Below are 20,825 nucleotides of genomic sequence, written 5' to 3' on the forward strand. Positions count from 1 at the left end.
AGAGAGCGGGGGTGACTGGTGGGAAAGTCACAGGGAGACAGGTGACATGACATTCAAATCCCATGAGGGGTGACCCTGAAACCAGGCAGATGTTTCTTCCTCAGAGACAGGAGGGACAGGAAACAGGAAGGGAGGAGGAAACACAGAGCGTTTCAGGCAAAGAAGTGTCAGCATTCTCAGTGATGTCCCCTCCTCCCAGGAACGCAGGCCTGGGTCACAGTCTGAGCAGTGGGTGCTGGGCCTTGGGTGGAAATGTCAGAAGGGGAGGCTCGGTCTCCACGGCCACTGAAGGCGACAGGGTGCGGAGGAGAGAGGTAAGGAAGATGAGGGCTTGGCAGACCACTGAAGACCTGGTCACGAGTGGCACGCCAGGGTCTAAGTCACATCTGTGGCCGCGCCGGGCAGTGTGAAGGTGCAGTTTGTACCTGTGGCCATGGTAGGGAAACAGAATGGTTGGGTTGGCCCACATTGGAAATTCACCAATTGGGTTGCAAAAGGATAGAGTGTAGCAGAGAGATGATGCCCTCTGGGAAGGCCAGTGGGAGTAAGGACCCCGTAGTCAGAGGGAGAGTGTCCCTTATTCCACCGCGGTTGAATACCCATACTAGGATTAGGGACTTTTAGTGAATAATACATATGACCCCTTACAGATCACTTCCCAACATTTATAAGGCGTCTGCATAGAAAGCTTCACGGTAAGAATGGCTGTATACCTCTTACCTTATCTATGCATTTCAACCTTAGCTGCATCTTACCCAAACTGTGACCACAGGTGCACCCCATGAAAGCTGGGCTCTCAGAACCTCCGGACCCCGAGCTCTTGGGTCACGCACTTCCCCCAGGAGCCCTGGCCTGGCTCCTTTGCTGCAGAATGGCTGTAGAGAGCAAGATTTGGGTGCTGGGCATTTTTGTTGCTACTGGGATGTTGTTACTTCTGGGTTCTCTCAGTTTATAGAGCAAGGGAATATGTGTTTGTATCATAATCTGTGTCTATACAGACATCTATAGATATGTATCCATTTGTATCTATATTAAGCTAAATACTAATGTCTCCAGTCCAGCAGTTCTCAACCTGTGGGTCGCGACCCCTTTGGGGGTCGAACAACCCTGTCACAGGGGTCACCTAAGACATAACAGTAGCAAAATTACAGTTATGAAGTAGCAACAAAAATGATTTTATGGTTGGGGGTCACCACAACATGAGGAACGGTATTAAAGGGCCGCGGCATTAGGAAGGTTGGGAACCACTGCAGTCCATTACCACGCGGATCATCCTGGGCTTCTCGCCTTGCTTACCTGTAACCTGCTCCGACAGCGAGAGCCCTGGCTTTAACCATCTGCCATCCACTTACTTAATTGGTCAACTCCAGTATACGTCAATGGGCAAACATAAGTTTACCGTTGTAATGCAAATAAATAATACAGTAATTAATAAACAATAATACAAGACTGAACTCTGTGTTTCGCTTACTCATAACTGTAAACCTATGTTTGCCCTTTCCTGTCTGGTGGTTTCAGAATTGTTAGCTCATTCCCCTACGATAAACCGCTTTATTGTCCGGAGTACAGTGCGCACGTTCATTTCATTTCGCCTTTATTCTTACAGTCTAGGCTCAGCTCCACAGTCCCTTAGTTCGGTGGGTTGTTGCATACTTTGGTGATAGATGATTTTGCATTCCATTCTTGGATCCCCTTGTCAGTTTCTAAGCCATTTTTTTTTTTAATCCTCACCCGAGGACATTTTTTTGTTCAGATAGAGTGGGAGGGAGAGAGAGGAAGAGAGAGAGAGAAACATCGATGTGAAAGGGACACATCGAGTGGTTGCCACCCGCACAACCCCAACCAGGGCCGGGGACGAACTGCAACTGAGGTACGTGCCCTTAGCAAGAACCGAACCCGGGTCTCTCTGGACTGCAGGCTGATGCTCTAGCCACTGAGCCAAACCAGCCAGGGCTCTAAGTGATTTTTAAAAAAAATTGCATACACCTGCCCTGGCTGGTTTGGCTCAGTGGTTAGAGCATTGGCCTGTGGACCAGTGAGTCTCAGGTTCGATCCTGGTCGAGGGCATGTACTTCGTACCTCAGTTGCGGTTTGTCCCTGGCCCTAGTCAGATCATGCAGAGGCAGCCAGTCGATGTGGCTCTATCACATCAATGTTTCTCTCTCTCTCTCTCCCTCCCTCCCACTCTATCCCACTCTATAAACAGAAAAGTATCCTCAGGTGAGGAATTAAAAACAAAATTGCATACACCATTGCATTCTATGTGCTGTTAAGTTCTGTGAGTTTTGACAAATACACAGTTTCCTGTAGCTGCCATTACAGTGTCACAATGGTCTCACCACCCCAAATAATACCGCGTGCTTCACCTACTAATCTTCTCTCCCCAAACCTATGGCAACCACTAATCTTTTACCAACTCTGTAGTTCTGCCTTTTCCAGAATGTCACATAAATAGGATCATACACTAGGTAGCCCTTTCAGACTGGCTTCTTTCACTTAGCAGTCTGTATTCAAGATTCAGCCGTGTCTCTGCGTGGCTCAATAGCTCATTCCTTTTGATCGCTGAGTAGTATTCTGCTATACAAATGCACCAGTTTGTTTATCCATTCATCCACTGAAGGCCATCTTGCTTGCTTTCAGATTTTGGTGATTGTAAGTAAAGCTGCTATAAACATTTGAATGCAGGTTTTTGTGTGGATGTAAGTTTTCAGGGCATTTGGGTAAATACCTAAGAGTGCTCTTGCTGGATCATGTAATAAAACTGTGTTTATCTTTGTAAGAAACTGCCAAATTGTCTTCCAAAGTGACTTTATCATGTATTCTCATCAGCAATGAAGGAGAGTTGCTGCTACTCTGGATCCTTGCCAGCCATTGTCAGTGACTTGGATTTTTGCCATTTGAGTAAGTGTGCAGTGGGATCTAATTGTTGTTTAATTTGCATTTACCTGAGCATCATTTCATATGCGTATTTGCCCTGTGTATATTTTGTTTTGTTTTGGTGAAGTGTCTCTTCAGATCTTTTGCCCATTTTTTTGATTGAGTTGTTTGTTTTCTTATTGAGTTGTAAGAGTTCTTTGGATATTTCGGATATCAGTTTATTATCAGGTATGTGTTTTGCAAAGATTTCCCCCCAATTTGTGGCTTTTCATTCTCTTAACAAAGTGTCTTTGACAGAGCAGAAGTTTTTAATTTTAATAAAGTTCAGTTTCTGTATTTTTTCTGTCCTGGATTGTGCTCTTGGTGCTATATCTAAAACCCACCACAAACCCAAGGTCATGCTGATTTCCTCCTATGTTTACTTCTAGTAATTTTATGGCTTTGCAGCTTGCTTTAGGTCTGTGAGCCATTTTAAGTTCATTTTGTTTGGGGCCTAAGGTCTGTCTAGCCCCTTTCTCTCTCCTGCCCCATTTGCTGAAAAGATAATCCTCTCTTGGTTGAGTTGCCTTTGCAGCTTTGTCAAAACGCAATGGACTCTACTCATGGTGGGCTACTTCTGGGCTCTCTGTCCAGCTCCATTGACCTCTGTGTCTATTTTTCTCCAGTCCTGAGCTATCATGATTGCTGTAGTCTTGAAATGGGTGTGTGTGACTTCTTCAACTTTCTTCTTTTTATTCTGTTTTGGCTATTCTAGGCCCTTTGCCTTTTCATATACATTTTGGAATCACTTTGTCAGTATCTATAAACTAACTTGGTGGGACCTTAATTGGGATTGCATTGGGATCTCAAGAATGGACATATTAATAATACTGAGTCTTCTAACACCTGAACACAGAATATCTCTCCACTCATCTATATCATCTTTGAGGTTCATTTTAAAATATTTTTCTGTTTTTGCTATCTCCATTCTGATATTGAGCCTGTTCAGTGAACTTTTATTTTGAGATATTATACAAAATTTTTTGTTTCTTGTTTTTATCTTCTATTTCTCTGCTGAGATTTCCTATCTTTTCATTAATAAGAACATATTTTCCTTGATCTCATGGCGTACAGCTGTAGGAGATGCTTGAAAGCCCTTATCTGAGAATCCCATCACCTGGATCACATTAGGATAGGCACTTGTTGATAGTTTTTTTTTTCCTTGGCATTGGGTCACATTTTCCTGATTCTTCATGAATCGAGTAACTTTGGATTATCTTCTGGTCATTGTGAATGTTATTTCGGGGTGACTGTGAATTTACTATATTCTTCTGAAGAACATTGAGGGTTTATTTTAGCGGGCAGTTAACCTGGTTAGACTCGAGGGCTAACCTTCAGCTCTGTCTTGTCTTCTGGGCTCAAGTCTCAGTTCAAGTCCTAAAGCCTTTGCTGTTCTGCCTTGTGCCCCGCACATTAGTCCGTGGTCACCTGAGAATCACCCAGAGTCCACGCCCGGATCAGGGCCCCTTCTTCTGCCCTTGACCGTAATCGCCTTTGCTTCATTTTCTACTTCCTCCAGCCAGGAAGGCAACAGGTTGTCTCTCGGAATTTAGTCACCCATGCTTTCAGGGGAAAAACCGGGAAAAACCACAAAAATCCCGGAAATTCACCCCGTGCCAATTGCTACTTCACATTTTTGACACTCCTCAGCAGGCTGATTGCTTGTGTTTACTCTTAAGACTGCTCAGCAGTTTTGTTGTTGTGTTTTGCCCCGAGTTTATGGCTGTAACCTATAGGCGGGTGGCTGTGCAGAGGGCTCACGCTGCCGTACCGGAGGGGAATTTCTGCTGTTTTTGCCTCCTTACACTCTTTCCTGGAGATCTTGCCAAGCTAGTATCCAGACAACTTCTTCAGTTTTTTACTCTTTTTTAAAAAAATGTCCATTTATTTATTTAATTTTTTTTGTTACAGATGTTTCTCCTTTTTCCCCAATTGACACCCTCCTCCTCATCCTGCCCTACCCCATCCCCAGCTTTGTTGTCCATGTCCATCGGTTATGCGTACATGCATATAAGTTCTGTGGTTTATCTCCCCGCCCCATTCTTCTGAGGATTGTCAGTTGTACCCTATTTCCATGTCTCTGGGTCTACCTTGTTCCTCAGACTGTTATGTTCATTGTATTCCCTAAATAAGTGAGATCATGTGATATTTGTCTTTCTCTACTTGGCTTGTTTCACTTAGGATAATACTCTCCAGGTCCTTCCATGTCATCTCAAGGGATAAGAGGTCTTTCTTTCTTACAGCTGCATAGTACTCCATTGTGTATATGTACCACTGCTTTTTTATCCACTTATCTACTGATGGACACGTGGGCTGTTTCCAGATCTTAGCTATTGTAAATAGTGCTGCTATGAACATGGGGGTACATATATTCTTTCTTATTGGTGTTTCAGGCTTCTTAGGGTATATTCCTAGAAGTGGGATCACTGGGTCAAATGGTAATTCAATTTTTAATTTTTTCAGGTAACACCATATTGTTTTCCATAGTCCACCAGCAGTGTACTAGAGTCCCCTTTTCTCCACACCCTCACCAACACTTGTTGTTTGATGCTTTGTTGATGGCAGCCATTCTGACAGGTGTGAGGTGATACCTCACTGTTGTTTTAATTTGCATCTCTCTGATGATTAGTGATGTTGAGCATTTCTTGGCCATTTGTATGTTCTTTTTGGAGAGGTATCATTTTAGTTCCTCTGCCCATTTTTTAATTGGGTTCTTTATCTTCCTTTTGTTGAGCTGTATGAGCACTCTATATATTTTGGAAATGAACCCCTTATCTGATGTATCATTGGCAATTATGTTCTTGCATACGGTGGGTTCCCTTTCGATTTTGACGGTTGTTTCTTTTGCTGTGCAGAACTTTTGAGTTTGATGTAGTCCCATGTGTTCATTTTCTCTTTTGTTTCTCTTGCCTTAGGTGATGTATCAATGAAAATTCTGCTGCGTATGATGTCTGAAATTTTGTTACCTACATGTTCTACTAGGATTTTATGGATTCACAAGTCACATTTATCCATTTTGAGTTTATTCTCGTGTATGGTGTAAGTTGATGGTCTAGTTTCATTTTTTTGCATGTAGCTGTCCAATTTTCCCAACACCATTTATTATCCATTGTATGTTCTTGTCTCCTTTGTCAAATATTAATTGAGCATAATGTCTTGGCTCCATTTCTGGACTCTCTGTTCTGTTCCACTGGTCTATATGCCTGTTCTTGTACCAGTACCAGGCTGTTTTGATTACAGTGGCTTTGTAGTATAACCTGATATCCGGTATTGTTATCTGACCTACTTTGTCCTTCTTTTTCAAGATTGCTGTGGCTATCCAGGGTCTTTTTTGATTCCATATGAACTTTTGAAGTTTTTGTTCTACTTCTGTGAAGTATGTCGTTGGTATTTTGATGGGGATTGCATTGAATCTATAGATTGCTTTGGGTAATATGGACATTTTAATGATGTTAATTCTTTCAATCATGAACAAGGTGTGTGCTTCCACATTTTTATATCTTCCTCTATTTCTTTTTCAATATCCTGTAGTTTTCTGCAAATAGGTCCTTTACTTCTTTGGTTAAGTTTATTCCTAGGTATCTTAATTTTTTTGCCATGATGGTAAATGCTGTGATGGATTGTTTTTTAGTTTCTCTTTCTGTGAGATCATCGTTGGTGTATAAGAATGCCGTCAATTTCTTGACATTAATTTTGTATCCTGCTACTTTGCCAAATTCATTTATTAAGTCTAGTAGATTTTTGATGGAGTCTTTAGGGTTTTCCATGTATAATATCATGTCATCTGTGAATGATGACAGTTTCACTTCCTCCTTTCCAATTTGGATCCCTTTTATTTTTTCTTCATGTCTGATTGCTGGGGCTAAGACTTCCAGTACTATGTTAAATAAGAATGGCAAAAGTGGGCATCCCTGTCTTGTTCCTGTTCTTAAGGGAAATGCTTTTAGTTTTTGCCCACTGAGTATGATGTTGGCTGTAGGTCTTCAATATATGGCCTTTGTCATGTCGAGATATGAACCCTCTTTTCCCACATTGCTGAGTGTTTTTATCAGACATTGTGCTGGATTTTGTTGAATGCTTTTTCAGCGTCTATTGATATGATCATGAGGTTTTTATCTTTCATTTTGTTTATGTGGTGTATCACATTTATTGATTTGTGAATATTGTACCAGCCTTGCATCCTTGGGATGAATCCTACTTGGTCATGGTGAATAATGTTTTTGATGTATTGCTGGATTCGATTTGCTAGTATTTTGGCAAAATCAGGATTTTGGCATCTATGTTCATCAGGGATATTGGCCTGTAGTTTTCTTTCTTTGTAGTGTCTTTTTCTGGTTTTGGAATTAGAATTATGCTGGCTTCATAAATCAAGTTTGGAAGTCTTTCTTCTTGAATTTCTTGAGACAGTTTGAGGAGAATGGGTGTTAGTTCTTCTTTGAATGTTCAGTAAAACTCCCTCGTGAAGCCATCCGGACCTAGGTTTTTGTTTGCTGGGAGAGTCTTGATTACATCTTCAATTAGTTGTTACATCTTCAAAATAGTTGTTATTGGTCTGTTCAAGTTTTCTGTCTCTTCCCAGTTCAGTTTTGGGAGACTGTGTGTTTCTAGAAATTTGTCTATTTCACTTAGATTGTTGAATTAGTTGCCATATAATTGTTCATAGTATTTGTTAACAATCCTTCATATTTCTGTGATGTCAGTTGTTGCTTCTTCTCTTTCATTTCTGATTTTGTGTATTTGGGTTCTCTCTCTTTGTTTCTTGGTGAGTCTAACTAAGGGTCCATCAATCCTCTTTGTTTCATTGATTCTTTGAATTGTTTTTTTGGTCTCTATGTCATTTATTTCTGCTCTGATCTTTACTATTTCCTTCCTTCTACTTGCTCTGGGGTTTTCTTTTTGTTTGCTTTCTAGTTCTTTAAGTTGTGAGGTTAGATAGTCTATTAGAAATTTTTCTTGGTTCTTGAGGTAGGCCAGTAGTGCTATTAACTTCCCCCTCAGAACTGCTTTTGCTGCATCCCATAGATTTTGTGTTGTTGTGTGTTCATTTTATTGGTTTCCAGGAAGTTTTAAATTTCTTCCTTGATCTCCATGGTAACCCATTCATTGTTTAATCCCATGCTATTTAGCCTTCATGTGTTGAAATGTCTTTGCGTGTTCTTGTTGCAATTGATTTCTAGTTTCATGCCATTGTGATCTGAGAAGATACTTGATATGATGTCAATCTTTTTGAACTCATAGAGACTTAATTTATGTCCTAACATGTAGTGTATCTTTGAGAATGTCTCATGTGCACTTGAGAAGAATGTGAATTCTGTAGTTTTGGGGTGTAATTCTCTGTAGATATCTATTAAATCCATTTGTTTAGTGCTTCATTTAGAACCTCTGTTTCCTTGTTAACTTTTTTGTCTAGAAGATCTATCCAGTGATGTCAGTGGGGTATTGAAGTCCCCTGCTATGATTGTATTGCTGTCAATTTCTCCTCTGAAGTCCTCCAGAAGATTTTTAACATATTTCGATGCTCCTGTATTGGGTGCATATATGTTTACCAATGTTATAACTTCCTGTTGGATAGATTCTTTCAATATTATGTAGTGACCTTCTTTGTGTCTAGTTATGGCCTTCATTTTGAAATCTATTTTATCAGATATGAGTATTTGCTACCCCAGATTTTTTTCCTTTTCATTTGCTTGGAAGATTTTTTCCATCCCTTCACTTTCAACCTATGTGAGTCTTTAGTTGTGAGGTGCGTCTCTTGTAAACAACATATATGTGAGTCATGCTTTCTTATCCAATCAGCTGCTCTGTGTCTTTTTATCGGCGCATTCAATCTATTTACATTTTAGGTGATTATCCACATGTACTTATTTATTGCCATTTTTATTTAGTGTGGTTATATTTTTCTTCCCATTTCTTCTACTAATTGCAGCAGTCCTTTTAACATTTCCTGCAGTGCTGGTTTTGTGCTAATATATTCCCTTAGCCTTTTTTTTTGGTCTGGGAAGCTCCTTATTTGACCTTCTATTTTGAATGATAGCCTTGCTGGGTAGAGTAGTCTTGGATTCTGATCCTTGTTTTCATTATCTTAATTACTTCATGCCATTCCCTTCTGGCCTATAGTGTTTCTGTTGAGAAGTCAGCTGAGAGCCTTATGGGGGTTCCTTTGTAGGTAACCTGTTGCTTCTCTCTTGCTGCTTTTAGGATTCTCTCTTTGTCTTTAATTTTTGGCATTTTAATTACTATGTGTCTTGGTGTGGGCCTATTTGGGTTCTTCTTACTTGGGGCTCTCTGTGCTTCTTGAACTTGAATGCCTTCTTCCTTCACCAAATTAGGGAAGTTTTCTGTCACTATTTCTTCAAATATATTTTCTAACCCTTGCTCATTTTCTTCTTTTTCGGGGACTGCTATGATGAGAATATTGTTACGTTTCCATTTATCCCACAGTTCTTTTTAGCTGTCTTCCTGTTTTTAATTGTTTTTTCCTTTCAGTTTTCTGATTGGTTGATTTTTTTCAACCCTGTCTTCTAATTTACTGATCCAGTCCTCAGCTCCCTCTACTCTGCTGGTTAGTCCTTCCAATGTGTTTTATTTCTGCTATGTCATTCTTTATTTCTTCTTGGTGGTTTTTCATTTCCATTTGGTTGATTTTAAATGTTTCTATGTCTTTACTCGTGGTGTTGATATCCTTACTTATGCTGTTGAGCTTTGTCAAGATCATGGCTCTGAATTCTACCTCTGATAACTGGCTTAACTGCATTTCATTGATCTCATCTTCGGTCTCTTGTTCTTTCATTTGGGATTTGTTTCTGTGTTTCACCATTTTGGCTAACGCAGTGGGTTTTGGAGCCTACCAAATTTTCCTTGTGGGTTTTGGTGTTCTGCTGTTTGTGGCTCCCTCTACTGGGTTTGGATGAGTGTGAGAGGACTCACGTTAAACATTACTGTCAAGTCTTACTTTCCTGGGTAGATTTGCAAGCCCAGGAAAGGTTCAGGTATCCTCTAGCTTTTTGCCTGGAGGCTATTAGTCATGGTTACTTGAAGAGCCTTGGCTTTTCAGTTGAATGAAAAACTCCCTCAGGTGTTCAGCATAAGGGGATTTCCCAAGGGTGGGGCAGATGCTGGTTGTTAATGGGCCTCAACTTGCATTTCAGTGGCCACCGGGTGGGGTTGAATCTCTGAGGGAGGGACTGCTGCCTCTCCCCAGAGCCCTGGGAAGGAGTAAGATGACCACCATCCTGCATGGCTGTAACTCAGCAAAAGCTCTGAGCGCCCTCCAAATCCTGAGTGTCCCTACACAGCTCCAGTCCAGTCCGCCCTCCCTCTGCCAGAGCCCAAGGTGAGTGGCTGTGTCTGTTTTAGTGGTCTGTCCTGGCTCTGCGCTGTGGGGCGGGCTAGGGATTTTAACCCCAAGGGTGCTGCTCACAGCTAAGACCGCTGCTGTTCGTGGGCTTCCAGCCCCCCCTTCTTGCACCTTCACAATCCTACCAGGATCGATTCAGTGTCCCCGGTTATATGCTCCTCACAAGCTAGCTTTTCTGTTGCTTTTCCCGACAATTTGACTTTATTTTAGTTGTAATTCCAATTTGGTCCTGGGAGATGGTCTGTGTAGCTTCCATTCACTCTGCCGCTATTCACTCTTCAGTCTTTTAAATAGTGCATGGTTGCCCTGACAGGGGAGCTCAGTTGGCTAGAGTGTTGTCCTAATATGCCAAGGCTGCAGGTTTGATCCCTGATCAGGACATATACAAGAATCAACCAGTGAATGCATACATAAGTGGAACAACAAATCAACATTTCTCTCTTTCTCTCAGCCTTCCTTTTTCTAAAATAAATTTTAAAATGTAGTGCATGGTACTCCACTATAACCAGACCCTTCCTGGTGGACATGTATGTTGTTTCCAAAATTCTGCTTTTGCCACATCCAATGTTCTCATCCTCCTACACATCACTCTGAAGCCTTGGTGGAGAAATGTCTTGTGCCCCTGGAAAGGTTCTTCTCGGAATCCTGAAAAACATTTCTTTTCTTGGGAATGGCATGGTTTCTGCGGTTGACTGAGGCCGGGGCCATGTTTCTGGGCACGTCCAGTGGCAGGAAGGTGTCGAGGAGAGGAGACATGATGTGAGTGATGAGAACTTCAGAAGTCTTAGAGACATTGACAGCCCCAGAAGTTCCCACAAAACTGAGTGTTTTGTTTAATTGCCCATTTCTAAATTGGTTATTTATCAACAGAGAATGAAAGTTATCTTTGGACAAAAATATAGCACATTAAATTAACAAAACAGGTGTAGAAATTGTATGGCATTTCTCCAAAGAAATGAAAACTTGTGTTTATGCAAATACCTGCACACAAATGTCCATAGCAGCTTTACACACTATAGCCCCAACTTCAAATAACCAAGGTGTCCTCCAACAGATCGATAGACTGTGGTATATCCATGTTGTGGAATACTACTTAGTAATCAAAAGGAATGGACTATGAGTACGTGTAACTACCTGGAGGAATCCTCAGAGAATTACGCTGAATGAAAAGATCTGACCCCACAAGGCTTACATACTGTATGATTTCTTTCACATGCTGGGAATGCCAAAACTACAGGATAGAGCACAGGTGATCATTGCCAGGGTCTGAACTGTGGGTAAACGTGGGAAGGAAGCAGGTGCATTTATAAAGGGCAACACAAGGGACAGAAATGTCCTGTAGCTTGACTGTATCATTGTCACTATATTCTTTGTGATATTGTACCATAGTTTTGTGAGAGTTACTGTGTTAAAGGTGCACGTGACCTCTCTATGCTATTTCCAATAGCAACAGGTCAATCTATAATTATCTCATAATTTAAAAATATATCTTTTCTCCCTGGCCAGTTTGGCTCAGTGGTAGGGCATCGGCCTGCGGGCCAAAGAGTCTTGGGTTTGATTCTGGCCAAGGGCACGTGCCTTGGTTGTGGTTCGTCCTGGCCCTGCTCAGGGTCATGCGGGAGGTGACCAGTCAATTTTTTTCTCTCACATCGTTGTTTCTCTCTCTCTCACTCACTCTATCTGAAGATAAATGGAAAAGTATACTTGGGTGAGGATTAAAAAGATAAAAATAAAAATACAGTCGTCCCTTGTTTATTGTGGTTAATCCGTTCCATTCTCTAGCGGTTGCCCCTGGCGTTGAAGGATTCCTGGGGTGCTCGAATGCACAGATCTGCAGTCCATATGAAGAGTAATTTTAATTTTAACTGTAACTCAGGGGTGTATAATTGACTCAGACAACTGAGCACGCGCTGTATCGTTTTTACTGTCTCCATCAACTTTTTAATGACTATATTTGAGAAAAACCTCCCTGGCTGATTTTGCTCAGTGGTTAGAGCGTCAGCCTGCTGTCCAGAGAGACCAGGTTCGGTTCCCGCTAAGGGCATGTACCTCGGTTGCCGTTTGTCCCCGGCCCCGGTTGGGTCGTGCGGGAGGCAGCCACCCGATGTGTCCCTTTCACGCCAATGTTTCTCTCTCTCTCTCTCTCTCTCTCTCTCTTTCTCTCTCTCTCTCCTTCCCACTCTATCTGAACAAAAAATGGAAAAATGTCCTCGGGTGAGGGAAAAAAAAGAAAAGAAAAAACCGCGATAGAGTGAAGCCGCAAAAGACGACTGTGTATCTTTTCTTTGTCAGTAATGGATCCACTGCACTTTTAAAAAAAAACAGCTCTCAAATGTCATGGCATGTCTCGTTGTAGCCCATGTCCCATATGACTGGGTGAAGGGGATTTCTGTTTGTCTATTTGTTTTGTGTGAATTTTTTTATTTTTGGTACAAACTGGAAGAGAAAGTGGTAAAAGCTGGAAGGAGAAGAAGTGTTCTCTGTGCTTTCAGACAAGATCCTTGAGATGATTTTTGTGTGAATATTGTACCAAGTGAAAGAGCCCGTCGGAGAAAGACCAGCATCACATGATCTCACATGTGGACTCGAATGAGCAAAAAACAGAAGAACAAATAGGTCCAGAGACATGGAAGCAGGGCGCAGATGACAGGTGTCGGGAGGGAGGGAGGTTGGAGACGGGAAGGGTTACCAGAGAACTCATGTGCATATATGCACAGCCCATGGACACAGACAACGGTGTGGGGAGGGTGTTAGGTGGGGTGGAGCTGGGAGGAGGGGGCAAAGGGGAGGGAATTGGGGATGTCTGTAATACTGTCAATAATAAAGACAAAAAAACCCAAAAACCTAATTTTTGTGTTTTACATTAAAAAGAGATTTCCTGCCCGGCCAGTGTGGCTCAGTGGTTGAGCGTGGAACCACGCACCAAGAGGTCGCTGGTTTGATTCCCGGTCAGGACACATGCCCAGGTTGTGGGCCCCATCCCCAGTGGGGGGCCTGCAGGAGGCAGCCAGTCAATGTTCTCTCTCATCAATGTTTCTGTGTCTCTCTCCCTCTCCCTTCCTCTCTCTCTAAAATCAATAAAGAAAAAAGAAAAAAAAGAAAGAGATTTTCTTTCCTGGGAGTTTTACTCCTGACTGATGGGGTCTGGGGTCATCGTGGGTCAGCAGGCTGTGGTGGGGTCTCTAAGCTCTGTGACAGGCTGTGGAAGGCCTTTTACTCTCTGGCACTAACAAACCAAATTCACCTTAGACAGGGCCTGAAATGCTTTGAGATCGACTGCCTTGGAGGGTGGCACCTATTATTTCTCTTTAGTCCCTTGCACATTCCTTTCTTCCCTTCAGCCTCCTCCTCCTCTCAGCCTACTTCGCTCCATGAAATTTGTCACGTGAGCAGCCTTTGCCAGCGAAAGTCCGGAGTCCCGGGTGCAGCGCTCCGAGCTGAGGTGCAGCCAGCGCCCGAGCCCACGCCAGGCCGAGCCCCGCGCGGCAGGCGGGCTCCCAGGAAGCCTGTGTGTCTTACTCATACCAGTACCACCCATTCATACCCAGAGAAGCAAGGGAACTAAAATCCACAATTATTGTATTTGAAACGTAAAACCTAAAAAGATACTTTAATGGACAAGCTGTATGCATCCAGCAGCTCTGGAGCGAACTGTTGGGCAGCCCTGTGTCTGAGCTCTGGGGGCCGGGCACACAGCTGGGCAGGGGGTCGCCGCACTCTCACTGTGCCTCCACGGGGATGGGCCTTGGCGCATGACGACAACCCAGACGACAGCGCCCCCTACAGCCCTTTCCATTGCCTGGCCTGCAGGCTTCCTTCCCTCTCTGCAGGCGTGAAGTTACTGTCCTCCCGCTGCAGAGGAGGGTGCCGAGGGTGAGGGCAGGGGGCCCCTCGGCCTGCCAGTGCCTCAGGGCTCTGGTCCCTGGAAAATGCCTAGCAGAAGGGGTTCAAGGGGCGGTCACTGTAGGGGCAGCAACTCAAAACTCACAAATGTTTTTATTTTGGGCAAATTCGGGGACACAGCAAGTCCTCATGGAAACCATCTCCATGCTTCCCCAGCAGTGCTACAAATTTTAATTTTTTCCTCTATTGGTTTTAGAGAGAAAGGGAGAGCGAGAGGGAGAGAGAGAGAGAAACATCGATTGTCTGCCTCCTGCATGCCCCCACTGGGGATTGGGCCCACAGCCCGGGCACGTGCCCTGACCAAAAATCGAACCGACGGCTTCTTGAGGCACACCGGCCGGGCTAGTGCTACAGATTTTAGTCCAAAAAGATAGTGCCTGGCTTAGGTTTTTAGGGACAGCGGGAGGAGCAGCACCATAATTAGTCTGACTTCTTCAGTCATTTGGGGCTTAGAGTCTTAAAAACAACCTGTTTTTTTAAGGCTAAACAGCCACCGCCTACAGGTCAATGTTAGTTCAATGTTTATTTCCACTGATTTAGCAACTTGTCTTTTGCATCAGGTCTTGAAAGTTTTTGATCTGAATTACCATTTTTCTAACAAATCTGGAAAGAGCCTACACAGTATATGTAGTCCCTTCTTTTCCTAAAATTAAGACATTCTTTAGTTTTAAAAATTTTTTTAATGTTATAAGGGACAAGGAAGGATCAGGAAATAAACTCAATGATGAAATGAACATTATGAAATAAACTCAATAGTTAAACTATGCTGCTGTTTTTTGTTTTGTTTTTTTAATCCTCACCCAAGCATATTTTTACATTTATCTTTAGATAGAGTGCGAGGGGAGAGAGAGAGACAGAGAGAAACATCGAAGTGAGAGAGACACATCAATTGGTTGCTACCTGCACAACCCCACAACCGAGGTATGTGCCCTTGGCTGGAATCGAACCCAGGACTCTTTGGTCTGCAGGCCAATGCTCTAACTGCTAAGACAAATTGGCCAGGGCTATGCTGCTGTTTTTCTTGTTCCTGCCTTTCCTGCTGTCTCCTTTCTCTTTTGATGGGAATGACAGAGAGGAGTGCAGGGCGGGGTGGAGGGAGCCTGTGAGGCTGGCCTTGGCCTCCGTGGCGCTGGCCCTGGCCCTGGACTGTCCTTGCTTGTTGACAGCACACAGTGGACCTCGCAGGGTGTGGACAGCTCTCCCTGCTAAGTGGGTGATCACCTGGGTGCACCAGGAAGCCCAAAGTATCACCCTGAGCCGCCCAGGGGGCCGGACTCACAGCGGTCACGAGCTCTGTGACAGGACATTAGGGGACATGAGGTGAACTACTTTTACTGTGAGCCGTACCATTGTTATCGTCATAGCGCTTAATGAGAGTTTGTCTGGGCCACATATAGGCTAAGTTCTTTCCATACACCGTGTCGTTTGGTGCTTCCTGAACTTGACCCCTGGAGGACTGGCTGAGGCACCCCCTGGTTCAGAAGGTCTGGATCAGGGCCCCGGGAATTTACATTTTTCACAAAGTCTCTGGAGAGGCCGGGACGCTGCTGGTCTCCTCTCTGAGCTCTAATTTAATCTGCCTAAAACAACCCCTGCGCTAGGGAACGTTATCCCCACTTTACAATGAGGAGACAGCAGGGAGAGTCGGGGGACTTGGTCACAGCTCACTGTGACTGCATATCTGGGAGGTCAGTGCGGTTCACTTGTCAGGAAGTCTAAGTGCCCGGGAAAGCCCGAGACAGGTGCCCCGGCTGGGGACTGGTGGGCCGTGGGGTGGGTGATGGGCTCTGAGGGTCAGGCCCGAGGGTGAGGGAGCTCTGGGGGGACTCGGGGTGGCCCGGGCCTGGGTACTACCAGAAGAAAGGGTGCAGGAGAGCCGGGGAACCCCTTCCTCCCGCCCCGCCCTAGGTGCCGCTGCGCCCCCTCCCGTCTCGTGCGTCTGCCCCGGCCACGCCTCTCCCCTCCTGCTCCTCTGCGTCTCCCACCAACGGGAAGGAAGGGTAAAAATAAACAAAAAAAGCAGGAGGGTAATAAACAAGCTTTCTTCCTGAGTTCCTTTTGTGATGTTATAAATCTTCGGAGTCTTGAGATGAAGGCGACGTGAGCGCAGAGAAAGGTCCACAGCAGTGGAGGAAAGGGGGTGGACACTCAGAAAGACACGAAGGCCCTTCCCTGGCGTCGCTGCTGATGCGGACGGCGGCTTCGGGGGCTGCGCTCGGCGGCACCGCAGGTGTACAGAGAGGTGGCAGGCTGCTGGGCCGCCGGCCGACTTCCACTGACATGTTTTTTTTGGCTCACATAGTAGTTGAAAAATATTCAAATCAATTTAACATGTGGGTTTAAACAAAAAAAATGAAACCCTTGGTTTCCAGCTTTTCCTGAGGGCTGAGGAGTGCCCGTGGCAGCGCCGTGGCTGGTGGGGGAGCGGCCGTGTGAAAGGTGTCCCTGCCGCACGCCACCCTGCTCTAGGACGTCCTGAACTCGCACTCCGAGCAGCCGCCGGTGGCTGACGTCGGCACTCGGGGTCTCCTCCCCTCCCCCGTCTCCTGTGAGCCTCGTCACCACGAAGCGCGTGGACCCGCGAGACACGGATTCGCAATGACAGAGGCGCCCTTGGTCAGGTGGCATCGGGAGAGACGCTGACACCGTGGACACATGGGGGAAGTTCCCTGCTGCCTTCTAAGACAGTGTCAACTGTTCCTTTCCGTGAAATATTTTAAAGTGTGTTTTAGAAATGCGTTTTCTAAAATTACTAAGATTAGTTTATGAGATCCATGCGGTCTACGTGGTTCTTTATAGGGCGTATCCGGCCACAGCTGGGGCACTTCTGGGTGTTTTATGGCAAATTATTCTCAGATTACCCTCTAATGCAGGAAGGCCTGCCTGTTGTCTGAGCTCCCTGGGTCATACAGAAAACGCTCGGACTTGATACAAAACAGCTGTCTCAGTTAGCGGCTCCAAAGAAGGAGCACTTTTAGGTTGAAGCAGCAGGAAAAAGGTTTTTGTAGCTGGTGGAGATTTTGAAAAATGTTAAATTACTCTTTCCCTGCCATTAAAGTGTGATTTAATTTTGTTGTTAACAAACTGTGCAAATCTAAAGAGGACTCCAAATGGGGGTTGTTCAGTGCTTTCTGGCAATACTTAAAGTATGTCCTGGGGGGCTTTCCGGGGCTGGTGGCAGCTCAGAACTCCCGCTGACCTCCCTGTCCCTGGGCCTCAGCCCTGCTGGGCCGGGGTCAAGGGGCCAACCCCCAGCCCCCTTCCTCCCTCTCCTCTGGGTCCCTGCTGAGACCAGCAACAAAAGGGTCAATTGTCTGAGGCCTCCCTTTGTCTCAGGGGCTCTGAGGGCCTCTCTGAATGCCAAAGTGTCTGTGTACATGGGGTATGCATGCCTATACGTAGGCATATGTGCCAGTGCACACATATGCACACAAACACATGTTTACTAATATGTGTACACACACATGTATAGTGCAAGTGTACACATGTGTACCATATACAAGTGGACAATGTGTATGTGCACGTGTGCATGCATGTGAATGTGGAAGTGTATGCACACAAGTGTGCACATGTGTATGGCGTATGTGTGAGTTGTATATATGTGTGTGCACACATGCACATGTGTGTATGTGCACATACAGGTAGTAGTGAGACTTGCTTAAAGCATTTCTGAGTTGCTGATGCTTCTTAGTGGGTCCTGATGGGCTGACAGAGGTTCCTCAGGCTGAGGGAGCAGTGTCTCCGGCTCATCTCTCTGCAGATGACACAGTTGCTTGTACCTGGTCTGTGCTATGGTCAGAAACCTCAGAGTTTGCTGCGTCCTCTCCCTCCTCTGGGGTCAGACGATATGCAGGAGTGAGGAGCAGCCCAGAAGGCTCCTTCCACAGCTTAACCGACTTCCTCTGCCTGTTCCAACCTGGGTTTCATGGCAGGGCTCACAAGGACTTTTCCAGACTGCCCCAGCACCTTGTCAGGGCTGCCTAATTGGACCCAGTGCATTCTCTGTGGGGCTTTAGCCTCATTTGGAGAATGACTGTGAATGCTGTGTTCCCATCCACCCCATAAGCTGGTTCCCCTGTGGCTCCGGCGCCTGTGCACGGGCTCTGGTCACCGTGTTTCCTGGTGAGGCTCTGCCAGGCCTGTGCACACAGAGGCCTGCACGGGTTGCGCTGGCCCGTGTGATGCCAAGATTCACACTTTCTTCCTTAACAGAGGTGTCCTTTAAAAAATGACAATAAAACATATTTGATTCAGAAGCCAGGAAAAGACTAATAAAAATGCTAAAGTGAAATTCACCTCTGCGAAGGGCTTATCTGCAAGCCCCATTTACCCAGCACAGCTGCCATTGAACAGCTGCTTCTGCGTTTTCCCGGTTCGGTCCTTCCGACGCCCATTTCCTCCCCTGCTCCAGCAAGGGCTTGTCTTTCAACTGTGGAAATTCACCAATTAAACACTCCTCCAAAGCTTATCAAAATAGTCAGTCGGTAAAATTATCTTATAATTAGCCTAACTGTAAGCCAGAACTTTTTAACCCCAGGAAACGTAAAAATTACCCAGCACGTGAGATCTGTAAATTGCTCCTTCTGACCTTTGGTTGTAGATTCTGTTTTTATTTCATTCCCAAAATAGTTTCCTTCTTGTTCTTTGAAAATTTTATTGTTCCTGAGGCAACTTCCTCTGCTGTTTGCTTAAGAGAAAGTACCCTCCTGGTGTAGTTGAGATAAATCGTTGCATAAATTCAGGTGGGTATGATATGATGTCAGCTTGATGTGTGTGCATGTTTGTGTGTGTGTGTGCGCGCGTGCATGTATACACGCGTGCATGTATACACATTTGTTAATCCTCACCCAAGGATACTTTTCCATTGACTTTTAGAGAAAGTGGAGGGGAGGGAGGGGGAGAGAGAGAGAAACATCAATGTGAGAGAGACACACTGATTGGTTGCTTCCCACACGACCCTGACCAGGGCTGGGGACGAATTGAAACTGAGGTAGGTGCCCTTGACCAGCAGCGAACCAGAGACTCTGGTCCAGGGCTGATGCTCTAACCGCTGAGCCAAACCAGCCAGGGCTGCACACTTTCTCGATGTCACGTGTGGATGGAAGGCTCGCTGCCTCGCTGTCCTGAGCTATGGCCAATTGGCGTCAAGCTTACAGGGTCAGTGTGACCCCCGGGGAAGCTGCTGGTCAGTCCCCTGGGGCAGAAGGGACAGAGGACGGTGGTCCTCTCCTAATGCAGACCTCAGAAGCAGTGCACACGGCAGTCCCCTCCTGTGGTGCTCTGCCTCAAGACTCGCGAGCGCCCTGTTTTGCTCCTAGAAACAGAATACAGTGATGGCCACGAGGGGCTGGGGTGGGGGGGTCGCAGGGGCTGTTGGTCAAAGGCACAAACTCCCAGTGTTAAGATGAGTACAGTCTGGCCCTGGCCGGTTTGGCTCAGCGATTGGAGCGTCCGCCTGCGGTCCGGAGAGACCCGAGTTCGGTTCCCGCTAAGGGCATGTACCTCGGTTGCAGTTTGTCCCCGGCCCTGGTTGGTCGTGCGGGTGGCAGCCACTCTATGTGTCCCTTTCACATCGATGTTTCTCTCTCTCTCTCTCTTCCTCTCTCTCCCTCCCACTCTATCTGTACAAAAAATGGAAAAATATCCTAGGGTGAGGATAAAAAAAAAAAAAAAGATGAGTACGCTCTGGGGACCTAACGTATAGCACGGTGACTCTGGCTAACGTATTGCATTATGTACTGGAAAGTGCTAAGAGCAGATCTTCAGTGTTCTGGCCAAGCAAAGATGGTCATGTGAGGTGATGGGGGTGTCAATGAACACGGGAATGCATGGTGATCATTTCACAGTGTATATGCACATGAACCCATCAAGCTGTGCACTTTAAATATGTGCAATTTCACTCGGCAATTATACCTCAATAAAAAAAAGTTTTAGAATTTTTTAAGAAAGAGAAAAAGGGGAAAACAAAGAGCCCTGTTTTGGAAGTCTTTCCCGGGGAGAGACGCCTTCTGTTTAATCCACAATGAAATATTGTAGGCCTCTTAAAGACCCTTTCAAAATGTGATTATCCCCTAAAAGCTAAGTTGGAACTAAAGATCTATTATTAAAATGTGTTATTTATGAAGTAGTCTCAGTGGGGCATACTAGGAAACATTTAAAAATTATTGACCAAATTAAGTTAATTTTCTGGTGACTTCAGCATATTCTTGATATTATTTAATATGTATTTCTTTCTTAATTACAGCTTGGGTTGACGATAGCCATTCGCTACAGCCACAGGTAAAGTTTACATTTTTTAAGGAATGTACTTGCTGAGTGCTAGTGGTATTGGTTTGCTCGAGTCTCAGGCTTTTGAGCCTCATTTTGGTGGCTGCTCTACCCAGGGTGTCAGTCACAGCGATTCGATGAAGTTGTTTGGTTGATTGGCAAGGGTTCATCGCTATTTGGAGGAATAAGGTTGTTATGTAAAGTGGTGGTAGTAGCATGTTGCTTTTAAAATAAAAAATCTGTTCTAGGGTAGAGACACAGAGTAATGTGCTCTGTCCAAGAGAGAGAACTGAGATTGGGGGTGTCCTGTGTGAGAGTTGAGGCCAGACAGAGTCAAGGAAGCCCTGACCCCTCCATGCAGCCCCACCCCCCATCTTAGGTC

The 20,825-nt window shown here is 45.0% G+C and overlaps 1 protein-coding gene across 1 annotated transcript in view; it reads left to right on the top strand.

Annotated features, from left to right (window-relative positions):
- ACOXL (acyl-CoA oxidase like) overlaps window positions 1–20,825 on the top strand; it is a 310,943-nt gene that overhangs the window by 88,334 nt on the left and 201,784 nt on the right. Inside the window, 1 exon segment of the mRNA XM_036262440.1 lies at window positions 20,421–20,455. Coding sequence (XP_036118333.1) covers window positions 20,421–20,455 — 35 coding nt within the window.

Source organism: Molossus molossus, unplaced genomic scaffold, assembly GCF_014108415.1.
Source record: "Molossus molossus isolate mMolMol1 unplaced genomic scaffold, mMolMol1.p scaffold_m16_p_15, whole genome shotgun sequence".
In the NCBI taxonomy this organism is placed as follows: Eukaryota; Metazoa; Chordata; class Mammalia; order Chiroptera; family Molossidae; genus Molossus; species Molossus molossus.